This window comes from Talpa europaea (genome assembly GCF_964194135.1).
Source record: "Talpa europaea genome assembly, chromosome: 3".
In the NCBI taxonomy this organism is placed as follows: Eukaryota; Metazoa; Chordata; class Mammalia; order Eulipotyphla; family Talpidae; genus Talpa; species Talpa europaea.
The window spans coordinates 1693244-1711312 of NC_140069.1; the positions used below are offsets into that span (position 1 = coordinate 1693244).

An 18069-nucleotide genomic window follows, 5' to 3' on the forward strand; every position below is an offset into this window, starting at 1 on the left:
GCCTGCGCGTGCCCTCGGCCGAGGGTGCTCTCCAGTGTCCACCAGCAGCGGGGGCCGCTGTCCTGGCCCAGCACCTCGAGCGCCACCTCCGACGGTGGCCGCTGAAACTCCGCTCTCCTAAGTGCAACCACGTTCTGATTTGGGTTCGTTTTTTGTTTCGATTTTTGTCTAATCACCATGTCCAGAAGAGTCCGGGATCCAGAGTGGCGCTTTCTGAGACTGGGAGTTGTGGCGCCGAGCCAGGCTCACGGGACCATGTGCACGGGCCGGGTCCTGCCCACGCAGCTGCGTGTCGAGGAAGAGCAGGCGCCATGGAGGCCCGAGACCAGGGCGGAGGCCTCTGCCCCGCCGGGTGGGAGCCGCGCCCGCCCCTGCAGCTGCAGCTCGCAGATGCCACTTTGCAGAGAATGTAGAAGTTCTCCGTTGGAGACGGGGGTCGTGTCCGAAAAGCGCTGCAGCCCTTGCGGCTCTCCTGCCTCCGCCGCTGCAGCGGGTGAGGCTCCTGCAGCTGCTGTAGCTCACACTAAACTTGGTCTTTTCACCGGAATAATGTGCCAGTTTTTGTAGCAACATTGTTTCTCTTGGAAGCAGAAATGCTTTGTACCAGAGCAACTCCGGCTGCACTGAGAAGAAGCTCCCAGACCACCGTTTCCGTTTTTATATAATTTATAAAGAAGATTAAAGCCATGCTGACTTCCAGCCTCGGAGCTAACTGCCCTTCGCCGCGTCTCTCTTCCCGGGGAAGGGCCAGCAGAGCGGGCCTGGTTTTCTTCCGATGTCCAGTTACACCATCCATTCTGTTCAATAATTCTGAAAACTCTACCCTCCCTTTAGTTTGTTGGGGGATATAAATTATTCTCAGGAAGAATATAATGACCTGTACAGCTACTTTGACCTATTAAAAAGGTGTTACAGTGACTGCCGTGTGCCAGCCTTTCTTTGGTTGTTCAGACCGTTCAGAATGTTTCAGGGCCTCCCGGGTGGTGCAAGGGGTTGAGTCTCAGTGCCGTGGCGCTGTCTACAGCCTCTGCAGCGCGGGTGCCAGCCAGGGAGCTACCCGCAGGGCGCGCAGACCTCTCCTGTCTCCCCGCTGCTCCCCTCCACAGTGTATCAGTGGATCCGCCTGTTCTGTTCCCTGCTCTGTCTCTGGGGAATCCTCTCAACCCCCACGCCTCTGGCCTGCACCCCAGTTCTTGTATGCATAAATAAATAAATCTTTAAAAAAGAAAAGAAAACTCTAAAACGCCACAAAAGCTCTGAAAGGCGGCCAGCGGGATCAGCCATGGAGAGGTGGACGTGGAGGAAACAGGGTGTGCAGCGGCTGCCGCCCAGCGCACCCAAGAGTGGTCAGTGGAACCGGCCGGCCGGTGAGGCGCAGACGCGCCCATGCCTGTGATGTCCTGCTGTGGGGTGCGGCCACGTCGGGGGCGGGGGGCCAGTGATGGCCCCGTCCGCACAGCAGCCCCTTGGCCCACCTGGCTTGTCCTTGAGGCGACTTGCAGAGTCCATGGGCAGCGGCTGGCCGCAGGCTCCCCCAGTCCTGAGAGGGGGGACCCCGCGGCCGCCCTCCGTCGCCCCCAGGCCCAGCTTGGGGAGTGGGTGGCTGCCCGCAGGAGGGCAGGGTGTGGGCTCGGGTCAGGCTGACCGCCCAGGACGCCCCGCTCGGGGGATGGAGGGCGTAGGGAGCAGGGGTGTCGGGAGCTGTGCCAGGGAAAGGTGGTTTCCCTTCAGATCCTGTTTATTGGCGAATTGCAGGCAAGTGAGTCCTTGGGGACCAGAAGCCAGTTGGTGCCGCCAAGGCTGAGGGGGGTGAGGGGAGCTGCTTAATGGGCACGAGGTTTCCGTTTGGGGTGAAGGGAAAGTCCCGGAGCCGCGCCATGCCAAGGACGCTGCAGGTGGTGAAGATGGCGAACGGCGCGTCACGTTGATTTGCCGCAGCGGGCAAGGGAAGGGCTGCCGAAGCCCGACTTCTCCTGGCCTCTCAGCAGCGTCCCGACGGCCCGCCCTCGGCTTCGCGCCCGGGGGGGCACGGCGGCAGGCGGCAGGTGACCGCAGACTCGGGCGCCCGTCCCCGCCCCAGCCGGCTGTCCCCGCCACCGGAGAGGGCTCTGTGGGTGCCCACTCCACGGGGTTCCCCGCCAAGACCACCGCTCCCCTCCTGGCCCCTGACATTGTGAGGAAACCAGAACCCGGTCTCCCTGCGACTCCCCATCTCAGCCCCTCTAACCGGCCGCGCTCCCTGCAAGACTAGCCCCGAGCGAGCGTGAGCCCCACCTCGCGGCACGGAGGGCGCGGCCAGTGTCCGGCTTCTGACCCATTGGCCTTCAAGTGGAAATGGCAGCAAGGGAGGGACAGCGATTGTGAGGCCTGGTGGCGGCCCCTCCCGGAGCCGGGGCTCCCCGACAGGAGGTCAGGGGCTGGGATGGCCCTCCTGGGTTCCGTGAGGAGCCTGCGGATGGACGGGGAGCGGGGCCAGCCCTGGCTTCACCCTGCCTCGCCTGGCCCACGCCGCCCTCACCCGTCTCCACAGACAGGCAGGGTCGGCTAACCTGCGACACCGCCCGGGTGTCCAGGTGGGGCAGGCCGGGCGTGCGACTCGCCTGTCTCTTCAAACCACCCTTGAAAAGGAAAGACCACCCTTAGCTCGTTGGCTCCCCGTGTGGGTCTTAAAATATAAATCAGGGCCTCCCTGGGGCGCAGGGGTCAAGTCTTACACCGTGGAGCTGTCCACAGCCACTGCGGCCTGAGTCCCATCCCCGGCCAGGGAGCTGCCCACGGGCGCAGCAGACCCTTCCTGTCTCCCCGCTGCGCCCCTCAGTGTGTGTCAGTGGATCCACCTGTTCTGCTCCCCACTCTGTCTCTGGGGAGTCCTCTCCCCCCTGCACCTCTGGCCCGCACCCCAGCTCTTGTCTGCGTAAGAAGCCGTATGGTGAGGGTTAGCAAGACGGAGTCATTTCCGAGCCTTGTACTTGGCTCTTCCTGAGTTGATCTGAAAAGTCAAAACTCAGCAGTCGACCGTGCACGCGCCTTTCCCCAGGGGGTCGGCTGTGGCCTGCCACAGGGTGTTCTGTAGCTGCTGGCCGGTGTGTTGGGGTTTTTCTTGTTCTTGCAACATATTATTAAACAGATACATTAATTACATTAGATTTTTATCAATTCAGTCTTGACTGCTCTTAGTCATCTATTTCACAAAGTGCTCGCCTTCGTTTGTCCTCAGTGGCTTCTAGAATAATAGTGCCGGGAATCTGTATCAGCGTTTGGTGGAAGACGAAGTCCCCATCCGACAGAAGTGAGTCCGTGGTGTCTGACCAGCACTGGCCGCGAATCAGCGCGTAAGCCGCCTCCCCGCGACTGAGCGAGCTGGCAGCGCCAAGAGCTTGACAAAATGCATTCAAAGAAATGATAAAAACTTTCATTTCAGAAACACGTTATCACAGAGCCACGAATGAGCCAACACCTGCACACCCCAGCGCCACGGAGCGCCCCAAGTGAGCCCCCGGCCTCCAGGAGCGCCCCGGCTGACCCCCCAGCCTCCAGAAGTGCAGGGCAGAGCTGGCTCTGGGCACCCCCCACCACGCGTCCCAGCGAAGAACCCTCTCTGGCCCGCGGCACCTCCCTGCAGCTCTACACTCAGCTGGGGGGCGTCATCTAGTCTTGTTCTTTTTTCAAGATATTTTCCTCTGGGTTCTTCTAACTCGCTTGCCATTTTATATGAGCTTGAGACACAGTTTGTCCATTTCCATCTTTTAAAAGGCCCTGGGCGGGCGGGCCTACGCCAGAGCTGGGGCTGTGTCCTGAACCCAGGGTGAGCATCCGGTACCCTGCCTGCGCCCATGCTCCTAGGGTCATCAGCTACTTTTGAGGGCCACGTGATGTCCACTTCTTGGCTTTCCTCTCCCTGAAGGAGGAGCTAATTGATGGTCAGCAGCAGATCACCACCACTGTGCCACCCGTGAGCGCGGCTGTCAGCCTGCAACACCGGCAGGGTCGTCCAGGCCCTGCTGCCCTGGCTGATGGAAAAAGCCCTTTCCCCTCTTTAAGATAAGCATCGCGGGCCTCCCCTGGTGGCGCAGGCGGTTGAGCGCCGTGCTGTGAAGCTGTCCGCAGCCTCTGCGATGCCGGTTCGATCCCAGCTGGCTGGCGAGGGTCCCACATGGCGCAGCAGACCTCTCCTGTCTCCCCGCTGCTCCCCTCAGCAGTGTACCTCGTCAGTCTGCCTGTTTTGCTCCCCGCTCTGGCTCTGGTGAATCCTCTCACCCTCCCACAAATACGGCCTGTACCCCGGTTCTTGTATAAATAAATAAATCTTTTTAAAAAAAGATACGCATTGCCCACAAGATTATTCATAATGATTATGGCTCACAAATATTCCTAATTTGTAGTATTTTGTGTGTTTTCATCCAATCTGAACTGATCATTGTAATGATAAATCCAGAATTGCTTCTACACTAAAGCCTCACAGGAAATAAAACCAATATATTTCACTATAATGCGTGTTTCATTAGACATTGTCATTATAGAAAAGTATGCAGAGGTCAATGAGACTTTCAGATTTAAAATATTGTCTGCGGGGCCCCCCTGGTGGCGCAGGGGACAAGTCTCAGCACTATGAAGCTATCAGCAGCCACTGCAGCCTGAGTGCGATGCCTGGCCACGGAGCTGCCCACAGGGCGTAGCAGGCCTCTCCCGTCTCCCCGCCGCTCCCCTCAGCAGTGTACTTCGGGTGATCTGTCTGTTCTGCTCCCCCGAATCTGGTGAATCCTCTCACCACACACACCTCTGGCCTGTACCCCTGTTGTATGCACACATAAATAAATCTTTAAAAATAAATGAAATAATTATTCTTATCTGTGGAAGAATTACGTGGAATTTGGGTTCTGAGAGTATGAGAAAGATGTCAGGTCCCCCAATGTGAACAGGGAGGGTGCGCGTGTGCTGTCATCACTGGGTTGTGTTGGATATCAGATCGATATGGTATTTATATTCCATCTGGTTACATTTTTGAAAGTGATATGACAGTTTTATTTCTAAGTGTCAATATTTACAATATGCCAGAAATGTATTCTTTGTAACTATTTAAACTATGAAATATTTTAGGTGTCAACTTAATGTGTGAGGGGGAGAGAAAATATTCAAAATTATTTTAGGGCGTGTGTGCGCAGAAGCGGAGCCATCACCCAAGTCCCTTGGGGACTTGGCAGGCAGAGGGCACCCGGGTCCCCTGAGACCCTGGAGGTGGCGGCCCCGCCCGCCTGGAGCTGGCTGGACCAAGCTGCTCCGGTCACAGCCCGGCCCTGCGCCCGCTGACAAGGTGTCCCTCTGCCTCTTTTTCCCATCTGTCCAGTGAGGACAGGGTCAGGAACAGGCTTCGGGGGAGCCTTTGGGTGGGAAGTGCTCGGCGCTGGTGGGAGGGGGCTCTGCTCAGCCGGGCTCACGTTCAGCCCTCTCTTCTTTTTTTAAACATTCATTTATTGGGGGCGGGGGGGGGGCTCCCAGGTGGCACAGGGGCTAAGACGCAGCACTATGAAAAAAATATTTATGAATATATTCATTCATGCATACAAGAACTGGGGTGCAGGCCAGAGGTGCAAGGGTGAAAGGACTCCCCAGAGACAGAGTGGGGAGCAGAACAGGCAGACTGACTGAAATGCACTGCTGAGGGGAGCAGCGGGGAGACAGGAGAGGTCTGCTGCGCCCTGTGGGTAGCTCCCTGGCCAGGATGGACTCAGGCCGCAGTGGCTGCCAATAGCGCAAGACTTAACCGCTGCGCCTCTGACCAACAGTTCAGTTCGTCCAACGGTACTCTCAGGTGTTTCGGTGACAGATGGGGAGACTAGCGAGGACATGGCGGGGCCTTCCCCAGCGTGTCTGTGCCAGCGCCGCTCACCCGGCAGAGCTCACCTCCGATGCCCCCGGCGGCGGGCCGCAGCACCCAAGACTCAGCAGGTACCGGGGTGATGGCTGAGCAGTAGCCCTCCCGAGAGACTGTCGGGGCGACTCCTCAGCCACTCGGCTTTTGAGGGACGAGCCAGGGACCCCAGAGGAGGGGCCTGGGGCTGAGTTCCCACTCCAGCCTGCCCAGGCCTTACAGGTGTTGGCATTAGTCCAGTCGTGTTGGGTGTGGATGGGGGTGGGTGAGAGGATTTTTAAATTAACCTCTTTAGTAGGTTTCCTAAGTTAACCTCTAAGTGTAGATTCACGTGTGCAGAGATAAGAGATAACGGAGCATCCCAGGTGCCCTCCATCCAGCTTCCCCACCGGTATAACCTGGCAAAACTAAGGAACCTCACCACCCGGATGAGGCCACTGGCAGAGCGAAGTGCAGGAGTTTTCTGCCCGGCTGCTCATGGCCACACCCACTTCCTCCCAGCCACCCCCTTCCCAGCCCCAGCAAGAAGCAATTGCGTTCTGTTTCTTTACGTGTGTCAAGACTGGTGCAGAAATGGAGTCCTGCGACCTGTAACCTGGAATTGGCTTCCCCCTTCTGCGTAACTGTCTTGAGATTCAGCTGAGGGCCGAGGGCCGGTGTTTTTCAGCAGTTTGTTTGTTGTTACTCCTGAGAACACTCCATGCGCTGGGCCACACTTGGCTTAGCCATTTGCCCATCGAAGGGCACCTGGGTTGCCTCCAGCTTGGGATGATCACAAATAAAACTGCTCTAAATATTCACGAGCCGCTTACGCATGAGCAGGCGCTGTCATTCCTTGGGCGACCCAGCCGGGCGAGCGGCCCTGGGCCGCAGGGGAGCTGCGTGTTAAGGTGTTTGGAGAAACCGCCAAACTTTTTCCCAGGCTGTGCCCGCCCTCGACAGCGGTGAGGCAGGAGGCACCCAGCTTCTCCGCTCCCGCTCTGAGGCTGCTCCGCTCTTGATGGCCGCCCTGCTAGCTCGCTGGGCCTTGCACCCCGCTCCCTGCTGGCCAGCGACCGGCCGTGGGCTGCGAGGCCCTGCGTCCGCGCCTGCCCTTGCTGAAATGCCCCTCTAGGTCGTCCACCACGTTGTTTGAGGATCGTTTGCTTTTTTACTGTGGAATTTGGCGAGTTTTTCCTACATTCACGGTGTGATTAGTCCTTTCGAATGTGGTCCGCAAATATTTACTCCCACTGTATAACTTGTCTTTTTTACCCTTTTATCGGTCCTTATGGAGCAAAGACTAATTTTGATGGCGTCCGTGAATGCATCCACGTTCCTTCTCCCCGCAAGCAAAGGGCCCACGCATTTATCCCTGAGCCAGTGCACCAGGCACAAAAGCAGAGGGAAAACGAGTTTCCTTACGCGGGTCCCAACAGAGCGATGCTCCTGGCGGCGCAGCGAGGGGCTGGGGACCAGCACGCCGGGCGGCGCAGGGGTTCCTCGCAGACCCCACGGGGCCTCCTCCCGCTTGGAGCTGGCCGTGACCTGTCTCCGGCTTCCAGCCACACCCACGCGGATCGGGATGAGTCCACCTCTGCCTCCAGGTCACAGCTCGCTGGTCCTGACGGGCTCACCGGGAGTGGATGGCCCACGGCGCCCTCGGAGGGGACAGGCGCGCACTCTTTGCGCGGGCTGCGCTTTTGGTGTCACCTTCAGCTGGCCCAGCCCTAGGTCCAAAGCATGTCTATTATTTAAAATATTTATTTATACATACAAGCACTGGGGTGCAGGGGCCTCCCTGGTGTGCAAGGGTTAAGACGCAACCTATGGGGCTGTTCACAGCCACTGCAGCAAGAGTTCGATCCCCGGCCAGGGAGCTGACCACAGGGCGCAGAGACCTCTCCTGCCTCCCCGCTGCTCCCCTCAGCAGTGGATTTCGGTAGATCTGCCTGTGCTCTCCCCACTCTGTCTCTGGTGAATCTTCTCATCCCCCCACACCTCTGGCCTATACCCCAGCTCTTGTATGCAGAAATAAATCCTTAAAAAAAAGAAGAGGGGTGCAGGCCAGAGGTGCAGGGGTGAGAGGACCCCCCCAGAGACAGAGTGGGAAGCAGAACAGGTGGGTCGACTGAAACACACAGCTGAGGGGAGCAGCGGGCAGGCAGGAGAGGTCTCTGCGCCCTGTGGTCAGCTCCCTGGCTGGGGATGGACTCAGGCTGCAGACAGCTTCATAGTGCTGCGCCTTACCCCCTGCGCCCCCAGAGAGGCCCCAGGGCATCTATTTTTTTTAAAGATTTATTTATGCATGCAGGAACTGGGGTACAGGCCAGAGATGCAGGGGGTGAGAGGATTCACCAGAGACAGAGCGGGGAGCAGAACAAGCAGACTGATGACATACACTGCTGAGGGGAGCAGCAGGTGAGACAGGAGAGGTCTCTGCGCCATGTGGGTAGCTCCCTGGCCGGCTGGGGATCGAACTCGCGCTGCAGAGGCGGCGGGTTGCTTCATAGTGCAGTGCTTAACCCCTTGGCCACCAGGGAGGCCCCCCCAGGCATCTGTTTTTGAGGAAGCCTGGCATTTGCATTTACAGGTGTCCTCCATTCTGAGCTGCTGCGAGGTCCCCAGGTGGGGGCTGGGGCGGCTGGGCTGGTGGCCCCCGACTCCTCACGCAGGGGCTCCCGAAGAGCAGTCAGGAAGGGGGCGCGCGAGCCAGCACCGCGGGGAGGCCTGCTTCGCCCTCCGTGACAGGCGCTTGTGTCTCGGGTCACGGCCCGCGCGGGATTCCGAGGAGCCCCAACGTTTCTACCCAAAGACCGGCTGGCAGCGAGGAGTGAGGGCCCAAGACAGGCGCCCCTCGCAGCCCCGGAGCCCGCGCCGTGGAATGGGGGGGCCTGGGCACGTGGGCTTGGGCCCGGGAGTCCCGCCTGCAGCCCCCGCCTCTCGTGGGCTGGTTCCCGGCGCCGGGTCAGCGAGGCGCTGGGCAGCCTGGGCGCCCCGGGGTGCGCTGGCCCGGGCGTGGGTCCGGCGCGCGCGGTGGTCCCTGCGCCCTCCCGGAGCGCGGACGAGCCCGGGGAAGGCCAGGGGGCGCCCGAGGGGCGCAGGCTGGGCCCTGCAGTCTGCTGGGCTCCGGGACCCAGGGGCCGCCGGGGAGAAGGCAGGAGAGGGTGGGTCCGGGCTGGCGGGGGGCCGGGCCGGGGTGCTGGGGGGGCTGCGGCGGCCGTTGGCCTCCCCAGGCTGCGCACACGGGCGCCCCAGCCCCCCGGAGTCGGGGCCGACGTGGGGAGCCCGGAGTCGGGCCGGCGGCCGCGCACCCCTCGCCAGCAGGGGCCGCCCGCGGGCCGGCGGCCTCGACGCGACGCGCGCTCCGGGGACATTTCCCTGCCCGACCGTCCGCCGGGCCGGGCCGGGCCGGGCCGGGCCGCGCTTCCAGAACCTTCGGGCCGCGCCCCGGGGCCGGGGCGGGCGGGGCCGCCGACGGGTCCCCGCATCGCGGCCAGACATCTGCCCGGGGGGCGCGCGGGGCGGGCGCGGGCCGGGACCCCCGCGGCTCCTGCGCCGAAGGCCGCGTCCACCGCGGCTGCTGCGGAGTCTCGGGCGCGAAACGCTGCAGCGCGGGGGGCAGAGGAAAGACGACGCCGCAGCTGGAGGGAGGGGCGAGGCCGCACCCCAGGAGCGCCGCCCGGGCCCGCGGTCCCGCTCCGCGGCCATCAGCTCTTCCCACCCTCCTGCCGGCTGGCGGCCCCTCCTGGCTTTCCCCGGCGCCCCTCTAGGTCACGCCCCCTCAACCGCAGTTTAATCTCGTCTGGGGGGGACTGGGACAGGTGGAACCCCAAGTCTGGCTCCTCCCTCTGGACGCGCGACCCTCGCCGGGCGCCGGCCCTGCCGGGGTGTCCACCGCGTCGCCGGCTCCTCTGCACGCGCCGATGCTGCGCTGCTGCCCGATTCTGGGGCCGAGGGGCGCTGGGGTGCCCCGGCCCTCGGGGAGCCGCCCCACTCGGGGGCGCGGGGCGATCGAGCGGGGCCGCTCTCGTGTCCAGAGCGCTGCTGCTGAGCCGCACCCCACGGCGAACCCCGAGGCCACGCGGGTCTGCAGAGTCGGAAGAAGGTGCCGGAAGGTGCCGGCAAAGCCGCTGGGCGGCGGCGGCTCTCGGGGTGCTGTCCCCCGAGGCAAGGCCGGGGCCCACAGGCAGCTGGAAGGGGCGCGGGGAGCTCTGAGCCAGCGGGCCGGGCCCTGCGCAGACTGGGGGAGAGACCCCTGCGGGCGGGCCCCGGGGTGTCCAGGAGGGGGGGGTGAGGGGGGCGCGGGGCGCCGCTCCCGCCCCTGCGCTTCTCTCGGGGGGACGCCGGCCCTCGCTCGGGGGTGTCCGTGGGCACCGCGAGGAGCGAGGCTGGGCACGGGGGGCCGGGCCGGGGCTGCCCGCGGGGCCTGTGCTTCGGCGGCCGGAGGCTGCGGCCTCGCGGGCCCCCGCCCCGGCCCGGCCCGGCCCCGGGGAGAAGGGGCGCGAAACCCCGCTGGACCCCGGGGACGTGGAGGCCGGGCAGGGCTCAGGCGGGCGGGAGAATGTTCCGGTCCAAGCGGGCCGGCCCGGAGGGCAGGGAGGGGCGCCCCGACGGCACCTGGGAGGCCCCGAGGGGGTCGGGCGCGCCAGGGGTTCACGGCTCCCCGCGGGGTGGTCGGGCCCGCGGCGCGCGGCTCAAGCTCGCGCTCCGGGTCGGGCCGCGCCCCCGGCCTCGCGCTGGGGACCCCCCCGCCCCGCGAGCCCCGGCGGGAGGGTCGTGCGCCCCCAGCCGCCATCGCCAGGGGGGCTCCGGGGCGCGCAGGGGCGGCGGGGAACGGGGTGTTTCTCGCCTTCCTTGTCCCGCCCCGCCCGCCCGCCCGCCCGCCGGGGAGACGTCGCGGCTCCGAGCGGCTGCCAGGGCGCCCCCGGCCCCTCCGGGCCCCCCGCCCGCCGCGCCCCGCCAGTCGCGCCGCCGCCGCCGCGCGCCCCGCGCCCCGCCCTCCGCGCGCCCCGCGCCCCGCCCTCCGCGCCCCCCGCGCCCCGCCCTCCGCGCCCCCCGCGCCCCGCCCCCCGCGCCCCCCGCGCCAGCGCCCCGCCCTCCGCGCCAGCACCCCGCCCGCCCCGGCCCGCGCCCCGCCCTCCGCGCCCCCCGCGCCCCGCCCGCCCCGGCCCGCGCCCCGCCCTCCGCGCCCCCCGCGCCAGCGCCCCGCCCCTCCGCGCCACCCCGCCCGCCCCGGCCCGCGCCCCGCCCTCCGCGCCCCGCCCCCGCCCGCCCCCCGCGCCCCCCCGCCAGCGCCCCGCGCCCCCCCGCCAGCGCCCCGCCCCCGCCCGCCCCCCGCGCCCCCCCGCCAGCGCCCCGCGCCCCGCCCTCCGCGCCCCGCCCCCGCCCGCCCCCCGCGCCCCGCCCGCCGCTGGCCCCGCCCCGCCCGCCCCCCGCGCCCCGCCCCCGCCCGCCGCGTCGGGTAAACCTGTTCGGCGAGGCGGCCGCGCGGGGCGGATCGAGCGGCGGCGGCTCCTCGCGGCTCGCGGCGTCGGGCCCGTGGCGCGCGGCCGCCCCCGCCGCACCCTCGGCGGCGCCATGTACGCGGGAGCCGGGCCCGGTGAGTCTCGCGCCGCGGGGGCGGCCCGGGCGGGGCCCCCGGCCCGCGCGGCGCCCCGGCCCGGCCCGGCCCGGCCCGGCCCGGCCCGCTCGCGGCGCCCCGGCCGGCCCCGCGCCCCGCCCGCCGCCGGCCGGGTCCCGAGCGGGCCGGGCCGGGCCGCCGCGTGTAGGCCCCGGGCCCGCGCCCCGCCCGCCCGCCCGCCCGCCCGGCCGCGCTCCCGCCGGAGGCCTGGGGGGGCCGGGGTTCGGGGGGCCGCGGGGCCCGATGCCGGGGGGCCGGGGAACCGGGGGGCCGGGAGGTCGGGGGGCCGATGCCGCGGGGCCGGGGGCCGGGGGCGCAGGCCCGGCCGGGGCGCGCTCGGTTTCGCTTTCTCGCCGGCGCCCGCGGCCCGGGGCGGGGGCCGGGCCGGGCCGGGCGGGGGCCGCGGGCGGCGGTTGGGGCTGCGCCCCGGGAGCGGCCGCGCCGCGCGAACCCCCCGACCGCCGCGCGCGCCTCATTTTCATTCGAGACACGCCGGCGCGTTCAAGGGCCGGTCGCCGCCGGCCGCGGAGGGGGGGCCGGGTGGGCGCGCGCCCCGGCGCCCCGCGGCCTTTCTTGGGGGAAAGTTGGGCAGAACTCGCGGCCGGGCCCCCCTCGCGGCGCGCGGGCCTCTCTCCGGGTCCCGCCGGGCACGTGCCCCCCATTCCCCGCGGGCCCGGCCGCCGCGCAGGCTTCGCCGGCCCCTTTGTCCGCCGGGCGGCCCGGCCCGCGCCCCACACGCCGCCCCGGGCCTGCTCGGGGCCCCGCGCCCCTCGGGGAGCCGGAAGCCCCCGCGCCGCCGCGCCCCGCCCTGTGCCGTGGGCCCCCCGCGCGCCGCGCCCGCCGCCCGAGTGGGCCAGGCCGAGGCCCGCGGGGCGCCCGGGCCGGGGCTCAGGGGGGCCGCGTCGTCACAGCCCGGCCGCCCCGGCTCGCGGAGGCCCCGGCCCGGCGGGAGCCCCTCCCCTCGGGCTCCCCGCAGCGCCCCCGCAGGGCGCCGGGCAGGCCTGGGCCCCAGTGCCCGGCGCTGTTCGCTGTTCGCGCGCCCAGCTGGGCGGCCAGAGCCCCGGGAAGTGAAGAACCTTGAGGAAGGTCAAGCTCCGCGGGGTGCTGGGGCCGGCGGGGCTCCTGGTGCTGCTCGACCACAGCCCCGGGCGCTGGGCGCTTCCCAAGGTCACCTGGCCGGGGAGGCCCGGGCCGCTGTCTGCACCCGCCGCCCCTGCTCCCGACCCTCCCGGCCAAGTGGCTTTCAGGCCCTTGACCGCGGCCGGGGAGGAGCACCTGTTACCTGGGCGGCCGCCGCGGCGCCTCACCTGGCGCGGGCCTGGGAGATGCTGTAGCCCGGCGTGGTCCGGCTCCGTCCGGTCACTCACAGCTTCTGTGGCCTCTCGCTCTGGGGCGCGTCGGCGTGGCGGGTGCTGGGCCGAGGGCCCCCGCGCGGCCGCAGCCCACCCTGGAGTCCGGCGGCTCTGCTGGAAGAACGAGCCGGGCCACGGGCTCGCTGGCGGCGGCAGAATTCCCGCTTCGTGGCAGCGGGAGTTTGGGGGCCGAGGCCATAGCGAGATGGCGAGTCTGCTCCCCGGGGACGGTGAAGGCGCCTGGCCCGGGAGGTGGCGAAGGTGCGGTGGTCCCGCTACCTGCACTTTTGACACCAGCAGGTCGCCGAGCGCCGCCGAGCCGGGGGCTTCTGTGCCGCAGACGCCGGCGCCTCCCTCCTGCGTCCCGTCCCGGCTGTTTGAACCGCTCGGGAGAATGATCGATTGAGCATGCAGGGGCCTCAGCGCCTCGAAAGTCCTCGGGTGCACGGATTGGTTTTCTGAACCACCTGAAGATCCTCCCGGGCCTGCGCGGGTGGGGGCGGCGGCCTAGGGCCAGGCTGGGAGTTACAGTAGCGCCGGCTCGCTACAAAGTAGCCTCTGTGACAGCCCCGCGGGCCTCAGGCAGGGGCGGGGAGTCCACTTTCCTTCTGCGCCCCTCACCGCCCACCCCAGGTGTCCCCAGGAGCCTGCGGCCTCCCAGGCCTCCCCGTGTGCTGGCAGCGGGGGCCGCTCTGGCGGAGACATGGGGCCGGGGCAGGGGAGACCTGGGGTGAGCGTGGGAGACCAGCTCCTGCTCCCAAGGCCCGTGCGGCCCTCAGAAGCAGAGTTTCCCCTGGAGCGTCTGGCTCCCACGCCGACGTCTGTGTCGTGCTTGTGGGTCGCCCTTCGTGGTACCGGCTGGAGCAGCCCAGAAGGTCTTTGTCTGGGGAACGGCACCGTGAGCCTTCGCGGGGCAGCGCTTGAGTCTTCACAGTTTGTCTTATAATGTGAAGCCCTCGGCGTGGCGCGAGTCCCGCCCCCCGGGCCGGTGCGTCCTCCGGTGGCCGGTGTCTCCGCACCCGCCCCGCCTGTCCCGCCGCCCGGGCCGCTCCGCTGCCGTTATCACGCCGTGCAGGCCGCGCTCGAGGCTGGCGCGGAAACGTGCTCGCGGCTGATTGTTCTGGATCCCGAGTTTTAATGAACCTTCGCACACAAACTTGGTTCCTGCCTCTGAGCTCTTTATTTAGACTGTGAAGCCAGCACCCCCGCCCCAGTTTTCTCCCTGCTGCCAACCTGAGACCTGTCCCTTCGTTCAGCCCCTTTTCCAGGCAGGTGTACCCCCGCCCCCAAGTTTTCTTTCTTCAGTCAGCTCTAAAAAGAGCCCGTCCGCCAGGGCCCTGTTTCCTGGGGGCGCCGCTGCCATGCCCGCGGCAGCTGTGGGCCGGTCACCAGCCACTTTCACTTTCAGTCGCCAGCGCGCCCTCGAGGGCCGCGCCCTGTCCCTCCAGGTCTGGGTCGGCGCCTGCCCCAGCACTGGGGCTGTCTCTCCCCTCGCCCCCTGTGCCTCCCCCGCCGGGGCCTCCGGCACCACCCGCACGGCCCAGTGCTGACAGCCCACCCGCTGTCCCTCCTGCCAGTGGCCGCGTCACCCGGCACGTTGTTCTCATTTCTGCTCTGCTTTCCCTCCGTGTTTCTACGCCTCAACCCCCGTTTGTCCTCTGCACCCTTGTTCTTCGTGACCATGCACAGGGGGCTGTGCCGGGACTGTGCCCCGGGTCGTCGGCGCTGCCGCTTCTGCAGGGGGTGGGCACTGCGCCCCGGGACAGTGGGCGGACACAGGCTGTCGGGCAGATTGGGTGTACGTGGCCCCAGCCAAACGCCTTTCTTAGGCCTTAGGCTTGTCGATGGGCCTCCAGATAAAGGACGTAAAGATTGTAACGTGTCCCACGCCTCGGCGTCTGCACACTTGCTGAAATCCCGTATAATTGGAAGGTACAGCGTGGCCTTCGACAGGCTGCCCCCCACCTGCACGGACAGGCTCGCCGGTGGGCTCTGGGAGGCCTGGGGAGAGGCCCGAGGCTTTGCTGAGGAGCCTGTGGCGCGTCACATGACGCTGGCCTTCGGGGACGGGAGAGTCTGGTGGGGGCAGCCATTTGCCAGGGGGTCTTTCCGATGCCCCTTCTCTGGAGGACGGGCACCAGCTGGTGCAGTGCGTGAGCGCCCGGTGGGCTGGACTGGCTGCGGCCCCGCCCCAGGCGCATCCTTGGTAGCGAGCCCCTGGGCCAGTGACCGCGGCCTTCGGTGCCCGCCCCAGAGGTGGACGGGGACGGTGGGGTCTTGTGAGCATTCGCCGGAGACACCCTGCCTGCGCCGCGGCCCGGGGCCGGAGCTGTGGTCTCTGGCGCTGCTGGCCGCGCCCGGAGGAGGACGCCAGGGGCCGGGTCGCCTGTTTGAGGGGTTGACGGGACACCCCGTCCTGGCGCTGGCGGCGGAGCCCAGGCTGGGCTCGCAGGAGGGTGGGGGTGCCAGGCGGGGGACCCTGGAGACTCCTGCAGGGGTGTGCCCGGGGCTCTCCACGGGACTGTCCCAGGGCCAGGCGCTGCTCCGGTAGGTGTGGTGTGTGTGTGTGTTTGTCTTTGCATTGAAATAAGGTGGCTTGAAGCGCACGCCGAGGAATGATGGTGAGCAAAGCTTCTCGCTAAGTCCTTTCAGACCATGGGTTTCAGGCCTAGGGAGGCGTCTCCCCCCAGGCAGCCCCGCCTCCCCGGCTTCAGCTTCTCCCTGCACCTGTCGCAGCCCCGGCGGCCTCCCCTCTCCTGAGGCTGATCCTGCAGCTCCCGGCACGTTTTTTTACTAGTGGGGCCCATTCCAGTACGTCTGTGCTGCTGGCCAAGGGAGTGGAGGAGCGGTCCGCGTTCGGGGGAGAAGGGGCCCTCTCGGCGTGTCAGCCTTTTGGGAAATTGAGGTGAAATTCATACAGCGCACGCCTTTTGTTTTTAAAGATTTATTTTTATTTATTTATGCATATAAGAACTGGGGTGCAGGCCAGAGTTGCGGGGAAACAGGGCGGGGAGCAGAACAGGCAGATCCACTGAAATCCACTGCTGAGGGGAGCAGTGGGGAGGCAGGCGAGGTCTGCTGCACCGTGTGGGTAGCTCCCTGGCCGGGGATTGGATTGTGTCACAGTGGCTGCCCACAGCTTCACGGTGCTGAGACTTAACCCCTGCATCCCCAGGGAGGCCCCACACACCACTCGCACGTGTGCGTCCTCCTGGCCCTGTCGGGAGCCCGTGCCCAGTGTGCAGCCAGCCCGCCCCCGCCTGCCCACGTGGCATTCCTCCCTCGTGTGGCCACTCTGCGTGACCCTTCACGTCACTGACACAGGCCTCTGGGGCACGAGCTGTGTCCTGAGTCAGCACGCTGGCTCTCTGTGCTGCGACCATCCACGGTGCTGCCAGGCCCATCTGCTGGGCCTGCACCCGCGATGCCTGGGCGGGCACGTGCGCTGCTGGGGATGTGGTCCTGGGTGCCTGCGACTGGCTGATGGCGCCGCGTCTCTGGGCTTCTGGCCGCTGCGGGAGCCCGGGGCCTCCAGCCAGCAGTGCTCCACGTCCCACCAACATCTTGTCATCAGGCCGTTTAGAAATGGAGGCTTTAACGTCATGAGCCGCTTCTGCTGGGTTCTCTTAGTTGCCTATGTAGCACCAATATTTAATAGGAGCTGTTTTGCCCAGACCTGCCTGGTAGCCGCGTCCATTTCCAGAGGCCGGAGCTGAGTCCATGTGGACCCCAGGACTAGGCAAACACAGCGAGGCTGACCACGCACACTGACTGCAGCAGCACGCGTGGGATGCCCGCGTCCAGGCCGTGTCCAGTGTCAGGGCCTCCCGGTCTTGGTGGCCGGCAGTGTGCTTGGCCGGGTGCCCGGGACTGGTGACCACAGTGGACGCAGACCCGCGGGCTCCTGCCTTCCAGCCAGCTGGCCGAGGGGTGGCCATGACGGAAGTCCCTGGTCTTGGTGGGCGCTCAGTGCCAGCACAGGCAGCGTGCCCGGAGCCAGGGCAAGAGCGCCCAGCCGTGGTCAAGGGCCCAGCTTGCCGTGCACTTGCCCCACCCAGTCCATTTCCACAGGCCTCAGAGCCTCCTCAGAGGCTGGTGTCCGAGGTGTGCCCTTGCCGCTGGGCCTCGCCGCCGGCCCTCCCGCGGGCCCTGGGGGCACACACGTGCCACATGCACTTGGTCCTGCGCCGTGTGCCCCGAGCCACACGTCCTTCTGGGTTCTGGGTCCGGCCTGACGCCACAGGGGCCCTGCTAGCTTTACAGCTTAATTAATTTACGTGTCTGCTAATCTGCCCAGGCCTCGCGCACACAGAAAGCAATTTCAGGCCTGCTGGCCAGGCCCGGGAGTGGGGGGCAGGTGTGCCCACGAGGCCGTCGGTGGGGCAGCCTCTGGCCTGCGGCTCCGCGTCCCCAGCCAGGAAGGGCGGCCCCCCGCGGCCCCTTCTCTCCGCGCCCTTCGCTGGTCGGCAGCCTCCTGAGCTCCGTCGGGTCCTTTTCAACGTCATTTTCGCTGTGACGCTGGTGAGAACACGCCGCCGGGCCCCCGGGCCGCTGTCTGGGTTGGCTCCTCCGTGGCGGGGGGCTTCCTCCCCGCCCGGGCTCTGGCCGCCTGCGCCCTGCCCGGCACGAGGGGTGCGAGCGCGGCTGCGTGAGCCCCAGCGCTGGGGCCTCCTTGCAGCCGGGATGCTTTGTGACCGGGCGGCGTCCGCCTTTGCTTTCGTGTCGGTGAGGCCGCGGCAGGCCGGCTCCTCCCGGGACGTTTCTCCTCAGCCGCCACTTCCAAGAACCTGTGGGCGAGGTTCAGCGAGGACTCGCCGCCTCTGTCCCCTGCCCGTCACCGCCGGAGCCGCGGCTGGGCCTGCACCTGCCCCGCGGGGTTGCTGGTTTCTCTCCCCGCGTCCCGGCACCCGCGCAGCTCAGTTAGTGCTCGTGGCAGGCCAGGGGCGGACACGGCATCGGGCCCCAGCAGCGCACCCCCGGGAGCGTCTCTGCCGGCGAGAACAGGAGCTGAGAGGAGCCCGAGCCGCGCGGCGGAGGCGCCCGGCAGGACGCGGGTCTCGCGGGCACCATCCAGCAGCCGCGTGGGCCGTGGCGGGGCCGTGGCGGCTTCCGTCGTGAGCAGGGGAAAGGATCGTGACCGCCGGGCCTAGTCTGGAGCGGGAGCCGGCGGCTGCTCACGTGGTGCTTAATCTGACGTGCTGAAGAGGCGCCCTGGCCTCTGGCCCTGCCCGCTGTCCCTGCGTGGG

The 18069-nt window shown here is 67.2% G+C and overlaps 1 protein-coding gene across 1 annotated transcript in view; it reads left to right on the forward strand.

The window, feature by feature from the left end:
- Positions 1–11428: 11428 nt before the first annotated feature.
- AGO2 (argonaute RISC catalytic component 2) overlaps positions 11429–18069 on the forward strand; it is a gene marked incomplete at both ends in the record, with an annotated part of 51985 nt that continues 45344 nt past the window's right edge. The window contains one exon of the mRNA XM_084229283.1: positions 11429–11450. Within this exon, the coding sequence (XP_084085409.1) occupies positions 11429–11450 (22 nt within the window). The remainder of the gene's footprint in view (positions 11451–18069) is intronic.